Genomic DNA, 11,338 nt, shown 5'->3' with positions numbered 1-11,338 from the left:
AATGACTTTCGAGTCCATGCCACATCTAGTTGCTGTACTACACTGAGGAAAAGGAGGTCCAACACGGTATTAGGAGGTATTCTATGACATGTCACTTCAGCATTTAATGAGAACATTTGGAAGAAAGGTGATTTTGTTTTTATGAAACCTTTTCAAGTAAATTTAGGGACCTGTACTCAAGAATTCTGTGCAAGAATTCTTCTGTCTCCATCATATATCTAGTATAAAGGGACCATACCAAGGCACGAAGATGGTAATTTTTTCCTTTGCTCCACATGCCAATGGATTAGGGCAGAAAGTTGCTAATATTGGTACAAAGTACCTTCTGCTGTACACTGAACAGTTTCTTAGGGATCATATGTGTAGATGGACAATAATTCCGCTTGCTTGGCCAGTAATATTTGGCTTTTCATCTATGTTATTTTCCAGTATCTAACTCCTCCGACCCTTACAATTTCAATCAGTTTCTCACCTTATTAACATGCCACCTTAAGCCTGCTTTAAAACAGCATTAGTAAAGTGCGCCCACACAAAAACCCATACAGCTGAGAAATGTAATGCTTCTCTGCATCCCTAGAGCGCCAGTTCGATTCTGGTTGTGGTTATTCTTACTTAGAATAGTCAGTGTGTGTTCATCGCTGACTCCATGTGATGATGTTATGACCAACACACTGTAATTCTGCAAGTGTGGTGATGTTAATTTCTCTAGTAACATTCCATTTAAAATTGTCTATTGTGTTGGGATTGTCAGTACATGCTTTGCTTTTTAGTGTGCCTCACAAATAAAAATCATATGATGTTAAGTCCGTGGATCTTGAGAGCCAGAGGCCTCTACTGACAAGTCTGTCTTCAGGGAACATGTTAGTGGTGTGGGCCATACTTTGGTTGGATGTGTGAGTGGTTGCTCCATTTTGTTGGAATACTGCATACAGCTTCTTTGCATCTAGTAAAAAGAGTCAAAGATTTCTAGATATCCAGCACTGTTTAAGGTGTAACTGAAAAATGTGGAGCCAATAATGTGCACACTGTGTGCAATCTACACCTAACACCTATCTTCTCTGGGTCGAGAGTTTATTCATGCAGAATATGTGGGTTGTCCTACAACCAGTATCTGCAATTCTGGGAGTTTACATAACCTGACAAATGAAACCATGCCTCATTTGACATGAAGTAAAGCAAGGTATCAAAACAATCGTTAGCATCTGATGTTAACAGCCAGTTACAATAAAGAACTTTTTCCCCCTCGATCTTAAAATTTCAACTCTTGCACCACACTAACGTGATAGGCTTTTAATTCCATATCTTTCAGTATGATGTACAAGATACACCATTTCCAGTGGTGAACTCCCTTCGAACTTGCAGGGACTTCTCATAATGACCATGCCAATTCTATCTATAGTTTCAGGGGTCCCCCAGCGTCAGTTGCAATTTCTCTGCACATTCTGAACGGACCCAACAGCCTTTCATTTCTTGTGCAGATCCTGAATACTGCTTGTCATGGGGAGTTTCCTACCAGGATACTTCACTTGGAGCATTTATTTACATTCCATAATGTAGCCTGTCTTCATGTAACACTCTACAATATCAATTTGCTGTTCTAAGGCAAACTACCCCATTTCTGTAACAATTCAACAATATGGGCTTCTCACAACAGTGACCCACGAACACACAGCTGCACTCAGCTTTCCAAAACTCTGCAGTGTAGCCTGCTTTTGAGACAATATTGCCACTTCACAAGCAACTATTTGAGGTGATTAACTGGCAGGCTACTTGAGGCATACTGGTTTTATGTGGAACACCCTGTACATTGATAAGGATTTTGAAACAAGATTTTAAGCTGTAAGATACTTTCAACGGGCAGATAGGAACTCTGATCATAATTTACTGGTTATGACGGGGTATTAGATTAGGAAATGAGACAATAAAAATGGAAGATGAGTCTTGTTATTTGGGTAGCAAAATAAGTGACAATGACCCAAGTAGAGAGGGAAAAATTTCAAACAGGCAGTAGCATGAAAAGTATTTATAAAAAAGATAAACTTGTTAGCAATGAATATAAATTTAAATGTTATGAAGTCTTTTATGAAAGGATCTGTCTGGAGTGTAGCCTTGTATGGTTGATGATAAACAGTTCAGGCAAGAGAATAACAGCTTTGGAAATGTGATGTTATTGGAGAATGCGCATAACAAGCAAAATGCTTTCATTGAATTTGCTTTGTAGAATTCATTTGTTCAGTTTAACAGAAATTGTGAAAATAACCCTTTTCGAATTGTTTGCTCTCTCTCACCTATTTGATTTACAGTATAGAAACAAAAGCCAACAAAGACTTGTGCAGCCAAGTCCATGCCGTGAAGCAATAAGACTATCAAGTTATTGTTGAGAAGACTGTTTCTTGATTTTACATATATTATAAAGACTGCTAATATTGAAAACTATCCAACCTACATAGGAAATATTTTAGTAATTTTCATGGTTTTAAATATAATGATTTTGAAAGTCTCTGATCTTACTAAAGTTAACTTTATGTCATTCCTTTTAATTTCCATCCAGCTCACATTAAATATTATTTTATAGCAAAAATAAGTGAGGCAATATAAGAGAAATGCTTTTATATAAACCAAAGTATATGTTATATGAGGAAAAGTTTGATAAAAACTCCCAGCAGAATAACAGAAACATGTATGAACTGTAGGAGTTTCTTCAGAAGCTATTTCCATCACCATTCAACTGTAGAATTCTTGGGTGTCCACCCAGGCCACGTCCCAAGTTCTTCATGATATTTCAGTAAACAGACTCGTTGCAATCTTCAGCTGGCTCTTGGTGACTGCTGCTTTGATATCACTGGTGTCCTGTAGACATGGTCCGTTATCCCCTCCATCATTCTGCTCTTGTTGCTATCTGTGTAGGAGGTGGTGGTGGTGGTGGTGGTGGTGTGGGTGTTGACATCCAACTGCGAACTGTGGTCTCTAGGGCCCATGCTACCATCGTTAGATGTGGACCTCACTGAAAGGGAATAGTTTTCTTTTTCTTGGATCAGTGCAGGATTGTATTTCTCTGTTATGCAAATCATCTTGAAATCAAATTTCAGTGGCCTCCTTAATCATGCAATCCCAGAACAAAGAAGATTGTCCAAATATGTTGGTTTTGTTATGACCTATAATACAGCCAGTTTTTACATTATGGTTGGCTAGTACTGATTTGGTGGTCCAGCAAATTTCAGTGTGGCATCTATGTTCAGGGACCTCTCTTCTATTGTGTGTACAGTTTTTCCAATACTGTACTGTTTCTCCAATGTATGCTTTGTGTGGGATTTTAGAATCCATGCTTCCCTCGTGTGTGAATATCTTTTTTGTTGCTATGGGCAACTACGGATGCTATGATTTATTTTATTCCACGTATTGAGCTTTGTGTGTGTAATTCATGTATCTTGCTTAATGTATTAATAAATTGTCCCAATCGGAAACCGCTCGTAAATTACTCTGCTAACAGGTTATCGGCCCAGAATTATAAATCAGCTTAATATTCTAAAAAAAGTATGAGATCGCCGGCTTGGGAAAATTAGCAGCAGCACACGGTAATTTGAAATGACATAATCGCTAAAATCATGGTGCCAGTAAATACCAATTCGCAGCCTACAATCAAGAAACTGATAGGAAAGATAACTACAGTACCTGGCAGTTTGCTATGTAAACATATTTATAACACACACAATTGTGAGGATGCGTCAGTGGTGAAGTACAGGATGCAACTAAAGTTTGTACAGCAAGAGCCAAAATTATACTCTCCGTCCATCCATCGATATATGTTCACTTGCAACATACATCTACAACAAAAGAAGCATGGGACAAGCTAAAACAAGTCTACAAAGATTTTAGTTTCTTAAGAAGGATGTGGTTATTAAAAACGTTACTGTCAACCAGACTGGATAATTGTTCGTCAGTCAAAGAGTGTGTGTCAAAGATAATTTCTGCATCACAAAAATTAAATGGCTTGAATTTTGAAGTTAAAGAAGAATGGATTGGGTGTATTCTGCTTGCAGGATTACCAGACGAATGTAAGCCTATGGTTATGAACTTAGAAAATTCAAACGTGTTGATCACAGGAGACTACATAAAAAATAAACTACTGCAAGAAATAAATGATGAAGATTGTAATAAACAACTGATTAGCGATACTGCTCTGTGGGTCAACAAGAAAAAGAGCAATGTGATATTCAAAAAGGTTCCCAGGTGCTATAACTGCAACAAGTACGGGCATCTGGCCAGAAACTGTTGCAGCAAGAAGAAAAACGACGAAAAAACTTCGGCCAAGACAGCCAGCTACCAGACATTTCTCACAACAGCAGCTGCAGCAGGTACAGATACATGGACAAAATGGTACGTAGACTCAGGCACATCAGCGCACTTGTCTAAATATCCTTGTAATGAAAGAAGTGTTGAAGCATTGACAGGCTCGCAAGTTTTAATAGCAAATAATGAAAACTTACCCGTAAAAGGTATAGGATCTTCATTTGTATATGTTCTCACTGGTAACAAGAAAGCTAGAATAAAAGTAGAGGATATTCTGTATGTGCCTCAGCTAAACACATATCTACTGTCTGTTAGTAAAATAGTAGAAAAAGGTCATTTGATTTCATTTGACAAACAAGGTTGTCGTATTTAGGACGCACGCAAAAATGTGGTTGCTACTGTGTCATTAGCAAATAGAATGTACCAACTAGACCAAACATACGATCAAAATTTTGAAACAAAATCCGTATTGCAGGCAAATAGTGCAGACTTGTGGCATAAAAGACTACAACATCTACATTCTGAAGCTATGGATGCACTTTGTAATGGCCTGGCTAGTGGAATTTCATATAAGGGAACAATAAATACTCCCTGTGCAATTTGCTTACAGGGAAAACAAACAATACTTCCTTTTCCATGGTCTAGCTCAAGAACCACAGAAATTCTTGAGCTAGTTCATTCAGATTTGTGTGGGCCGATGCAAACTAGATCAATTGGAGGAGCCAAATACTTTCTTACTCTAACTGATGATTATTCCAGCAAAAAGTATTTGTATATTTCTTCAGAAATAAACATCAGTTAGCACAACTGATACAAGAATTAATAAATCTAGTAGAAAGGCAAACCGGAAAAAGGATCTGCACTCTACACACCGATAATGGCGCAGGATATGTGAATGATAATCTGATAACATTTTACAGAAAGGAAGGAATTCGACATCAGACTACAGCACCATATACAACAGAACAAAACGGAGTGGCTGAGCTTTACAACTGTACAATAGTAGAAAAAGCAAGATGACTGCTCTTTGAAGCAAATTTGCCAAATAAATTCTGGGCAGAAGCAGTCTCCACTGTTGTTTATTTAATTAACAGGTCCCTGAGTAATGCACTAAAGAACAAGACCCCAGAGGAAGCTTGGACAAACAAGAAGCCGAATCTTAAGCATCTTAAAATATTTGGAAGTAAGGCTCACATTCCAAGAGCCAACAGACGAAAATGGGACAAAAAAAGTGTTGATTGTATTTTAGAAGGATACTGTGAAGATTCAAAAGAATACAGACTTTTTGAACCTAACTGTCAGAGAATCATATAAACAAGAGACGTGATTTTTGATGAAGATACTTCGAAACAGTGTAAAGAGGGAACTGAATCAAAGGAACCCAGTCGACTGTTTCTCCCACTGACAGAGAAGAAGCAAGATGAAGTAACTACAACTGAATTAGAAGACATAGAACATAAACCTGAGAGTGTAACATGAAGTAGTAGTTCAATGATTACTAGCAGCAATGACGAAACAAGTTCAGACAACCCAGTTAATGATAATGAGCAACTGCAGCAAATATGAAGGATGCACCAGTCATAAGATATAACTCATAAAGGTATTTATTTGCTACGGCTGCTAAATATGATCTTGACATTGATCACTTATAAGATGTTGTCACAGCTTTCTTACAAGGTGACTTACATGAAGAGATTTATGTGAAAGTTCGAGAAGTAGATCCAGTTACAAAGACAGTGAAAGATGATGATGTAAAAAGACTGAAAAAGGCAGTATATAGATTGAAGCAAGGTGGCAGCTGGCTGGAAATTGAAATTAGATGGTACACTATCGAATCTAAACTTCAAAAAGGTCAACAGCTGATTCGTGTGTCTATTATAAAAATCAAGGTTCAGACATTTTAATAACTGCTGTTTATGTGGACTATATGCTCATTTTTACCAACAATTCACAAGACAGAGATGCTTTTAAAAACAAACACAGAGAAAAATTTAAGTGAAAGATCTGGGTGAAATTACAAACTGTTTAGGCATCCTAATTACTAGGAACTGCAAAGAAGGTTATTTGTGGGTGGACCAGACACACTATGTGGAACAAATTCTCAACAGATTTAATATGAAAGAGTGTAACCCAATATGTACACCACTGGACAGTAATCAGATGTTCACTCATGATATGTGTCTGAAAACAGACAGAACAAGAGCAAGAAGCGATGAAGAACATACCCTAACATGAAGCAATGGGTAGTTTAATGTATGTTCAATTGGGAACAAGGCCGGACCTAGCATTTGCGATAGGAATTGTTAGTCGTTTTTGCAATAATCCAGGCATACTGCACTGGCAAGCAGTCAAAAGAATCTTCAGATATCTAAAAGGTACTAAGTATATGAAACTTTTGTTTTCTAAATCAGAGGACTGCCACATAGTAAGTTACTGTGATGCAGATTGGGCTGGAGATGCTGTAGACAGAAAGTCAACAACTGGATATCTCATTAAATCTCAAGGAGCAGTGATATCTTGGCAGTGCAAGAAACAGCCAACAGTGGCCTTATCTACAACTGAGGCTGAATATGGCTCTGACCGCAGCATGTCACGAGACACTATGGCCTCAAAGGCTATGCAATGAAATATCACCAAACCCCAAAAAAGACACTGTCAAACTATTATGTGAAACAAGGCAGCAACTGATATGTCTAAGACTAGCGGCTATAACAGTCAAACCAGACACATAGATACAAGACACCACTTCACAAGGGGAAAAATAGAGTCAGCACAAATTACTGTGGAGCACATACCTTCAGACCAAATGCTGGCAGATATGATGACAAAATCTCTGACGAAGGCACGCTATCATCTGCTACTGCAAGACTTTGGACTGAGAAAGTAGTTTTTTGTTGTGTGTGCGTATCTTTTTTGCAGGCATAATTCTAGTGGGGGTGTGGGATTTTAGAATGTATGCCTCTCTGGTGTGTGAATATCTTTTGTGTTGTTATGGGCAACTACGGATGCTATGATTTATTTTATTCTGTGTATTGAGCTTTATGTGTGTAAATCATGTAACTTGCTTAATGTATTGATAAATTGTTCCAATCTGAAACCACCCGTAAATTACTCTGCTAACACTTTGCCACATAGGCAAGGGATTTGGTAGACCCCTAGTTTGCAAAGGCCTGGGTCATCCTTTACCGAATCGACAGTTAAGTTGGCATAAAATGACTCCTTACAGTTGCAATGGGTAGGCACTGCAGCTTTGCACATCTACCTCAACCAATCACATAACATGATTTTGTAAACATAACATCTCTATGGCAACGCCTCACTGTTGTTGCAGTTGTATAGACGACTGTTGCTTTCGTCTGCAGCTGTAAGTGCTATGCCACTGAAAACTGACAACAATGCTTATAATTGTCAGGGATCTGCTTACTCCAACTAGACTATTGTGGTGTCAAGATCTTCGAGGATGGCGAAAAAGAATTTTAACATTTTATCATTCCAAAATTCTGCTGACTTTTCTGAAGACATTGCTGACAAACGGGATCTAGGGATCTGAGCTCCTCTTTTTTCCCTGCTGTTGTCTAGGTACAACCTGTTTGAAGGCACATCTTATTTGCTTGCTGCCATACCCATTTCTTTGGAATGTTGTCTCCAGGTCCTTTTGCTCAGTTGGAAGGCTGTCTAGTTGGAGATGGAACACACCCCGTGAGCCAGTGTGTGGAAATATCTTCACAAGGGGAGTTGTGATTACTGCAGGCAGTAAATACAAATCAATGTATGTAGGCTTTCTGTGTATGCTGTCACCCAGCTTGTCATCCTCTTTTCATTTCACTGGTGGTACCGTGGTGCAGGTGGCAGTGGTGGTGGGGAGGAGGGGGGAGGGATGGAGGGTGGAGAGGGGGGGGGAGAGGAAGAGAGGGGGGGAGAGAGGGGGGGGGAAGAGGGGGCGGGGAAGGGACCTCGAATCGCTAGTGTGCATCATCAGTAGAGTTCTGGAGTTACACAATGACAAATGCATGTTTTGCCCAGCCCCCAAGCCTTTGACACAACTGGATTCAGTAAAGAAGGATTCTGGTCTTTGCAAACCAGGGGTCTATCAAGATGCCACAACGAATCACATCATACGACCAAATCAAACAATCCTGTCAGAGGAATATCCAGAACTGAGCATTATACCAGAGGTTCAAAATACTACTACAGCTTTAAGGTTCTTTTATTTAACACACAACCAGTTTTGGGCTCTTATATGCCCATCTTCAGGTGTTGTACTGAAAATAGCAAGAGACAGAAGATAACTTTTTTTTTTACACACAGCAATACACACAAAAAACAAAAACCCAGAAAAAATTTTAAAACATTTAAAAAACTGCCAGTTGGGCTAGGTGCTGTGAAACCTGTATCCACACTAAATTTAAAACTTGCATGCCACTTGTGTAGAGAGAACAGTTTCATTGCATTTTACTGTTTTTACATAAATTTTAGGTTGCAGTTTCCACTCAGTTTTACTACAGTTTTGTACTGCCCTGTTCAACATATTCCTTTACCACACATAATGCTCTTTTAACGTTTTTCATGTAACTTTTTTATGTAATGTTTCTTTTTTTTTTTTTTTTTTTTTTTTCATTCTTCATTTTAAATGTAAATCACTAATTCAAATTGTGAACAGCCTGGCTAGTAGCCCCACATTCTTCTTCCCATCAACAGATGGCAGTACTTTTGCCACACTTGTTTACCAGTTTGCTTCCTCCTTCGCGTCCACTACTCCATGCTCTGCACTTGTTGGTAGCACAAGGCATCTTGTACTTGTCCATTGTGGCGCTCGGAGTCACAGCACCAAGTGTAAGTGTCCTGGTATTCTTTGCATATTTCTTTACCCAGGCAGTCACCCATAGTACTGTCTGTTGTCACTTTAGCTTTGACTTGGGTTTCAAAGCACCTAGCTCGAATGGCAGTTTTTTTAAATGTTTTTAAATTTTTTATGGATTTTTTTTGTTTTGTGTTTACTGTAACATCAGATCACATATCAGAATTCAGTTGGATAGTTGGCTAAAAGAAGCAGCATTTAAGCACAAATATTTCCAAATTGTATGCAATTTTCCAATAATTCACAAAATCACTTTTCAGTGGTTGAAAAAAAAAGGCAAAGAGTTATAAGAAAATTAAAAAAGCCTGTAAGGTTAGCATCACTTTGTATATGGACACTTTGATGAAATCAGCCATCATGTAATTGGGGGAGATGTGCTCTGAGGAAGAAACACATACCATTTCAATGGACTGGAGAAGGTGTTTTCAGTTTTTGGAAAACAGAAGGAAGCTTAGCTTAGCTAGAATGTTTGATGATGAGATAAAACACTACAAAAATCAAAATGTCCCTCTCTTCTGTCTGTTGACATGATATACTCCTTCTCTGTGTAGAAATATTTGAAGAGTGATTGTAGACACTGTATTGTTTCACACACACACGCACAATATCTGTTTTAATTTTCTAGACATGTGAGTGAAGTAGCTCACTATTCAGGAGTAGTCAGTCATAGCATTCTGTAATGTAAGTAGACAGCACAGTGAAACATTGTCATACATCCACCAACTATAAAGCAAAATTGATGACTAACTTGGTTAATAAATAATTCATTTATGGAGCAGTTTCATAGAGAAATAATATATTTGTACAAAGTATTGAATATTTTTACTTAATTTACATGCAGATTGTATAAAATTAACTGAAAGAATTCACCGATTTACTCAGTGACTGAATACAAAGCACATTTTCAATCCATGATGTCATCCACTACCTATGTCACATTTCCACTACCTATATTGAAAACTAGTTTTCATTCCTCAGCTATTTTCCATTTCTTCAATTGAAACTGTACTTTTCCTTAGATTCTTGCTAGGCAGCTCTGAAATGAGAGGAAAAATGTGTGTATAAAATAGCATCCAAAAAATAAAGCAGACAGTGAATGCCATTTGTTTCAAAAAAGATTTTAGTTGACTTCTGAAGATGAATTTTGCTGAAGCTTATTTAGTGGAGAAGGGGGATGCGGGGAAGGATTACCCATTACATTTTAATTTTTCATTCCGTACTATCTACAAAATAAAAAAAATAATACTCAACAACATGATGGATGCACCTACGCTCACTTAAACAAGGTGTAAGTTCAGAAGAAACTTAAAAATATACATGCTACTGTCTGATTTTTAGATTTGTTGTCTATTGTTCCCTCTCAGGTCCTTGTTCCCAATAACGCTTGTGTCTATCCGTATCAAATCAACAAAACTCTGCTTAGTTTTGAACCATAATGTACTATTTTACAGCACCCATGCAGTTAACAAATACTGCAGATTCTTTTAGCTGTAGCTTCCAAAAGATGAAAAACTGCCTGATTTTTCTGGGTATTTTGAGAAATGAATTTGAGTGTATCTTCAAAATTATTCAAATTATAGAGATGCCTCTGATGCCATTTTAAAGTTTTTGAACTGTGCATTAATTTGATATTCAACAAAACACTGCTGAGAGATTAAACTATTGTTGCAAAAATTAAAAAACTCTGGCTTTTCAGAATCTCAAAAACACCCTTCCTACTTTTTATCAAAAATATGTATGTTTCTTAACATTGCTATTTATCTTTGATAAAATTTGAAGATGAAGGTAAGTTGGGTTGGAAAGGAAATTGACTTTTAAATAGAATACTGATTTTTCTTAAAAGTTCAATTGGCAAGTAATGGTCAACAACTATAGAGTGTGTAATTTTTGGTTGTAGTTTTTACTCTGCTGTTAAGATTGTATATAGTTTTTACTTTGCAGCATTTGCAGATATTAATGCGTATTTCATTATGGGAGAGACTCTTAACCTCTCAGGAGTGAATTAATTGAATTAGGTACTTAACTGGTGACATTTAATAGTCATCACTGAAGCTCCTTTTAAAAAAAAGAGTGATCTCAGATTTTGTTATTATAATCCGTTCATCATAAGAATAAACCTGATGTATACAATGCACTATGTGTTCTTCCACGTTCGCTGGAACCTCATTGGATTTCCGTTTCATGTGGGAC

General features: G+C 37.5%; 1 protein-coding gene across 1 annotated transcript in view; it reads right to left on the bottom strand.

Moving 5' to 3' along the window:
- Positions 1–9,900: 9,900 nt before the first annotated feature.
- LOC124602277 (probable RNA-binding protein 19) overlaps positions 9,901–11,338 on the bottom strand; it is a 106,369-nt gene continuing 104,931 nt past the window's right edge. The window contains exon 17 of the mRNA XM_047136310.1: positions 9,901–10,184. Coding sequence (XP_046992266.1) covers positions 10,123–10,184 — 62 coding nt within the window. The 3' untranslated portion in view covers positions 9,901–10,122. The remainder of the gene's footprint in view (positions 10,185–11,338) is intronic.

The sequence above is a fragment of the Schistocerca americana genome, chromosome 1 (assembly GCF_021461395.2).
Source record: "Schistocerca americana isolate TAMUIC-IGC-003095 chromosome 1, iqSchAmer2.1, whole genome shotgun sequence".
Lineage (NCBI taxonomy): Eukaryota > Metazoa > Arthropoda > Insecta > Orthoptera > Acrididae > Schistocerca > Schistocerca americana.
Note: the sequence above shows the minus strand (reverse complement) of the source record. Positions and strands in the feature narration are given on the sequence as shown.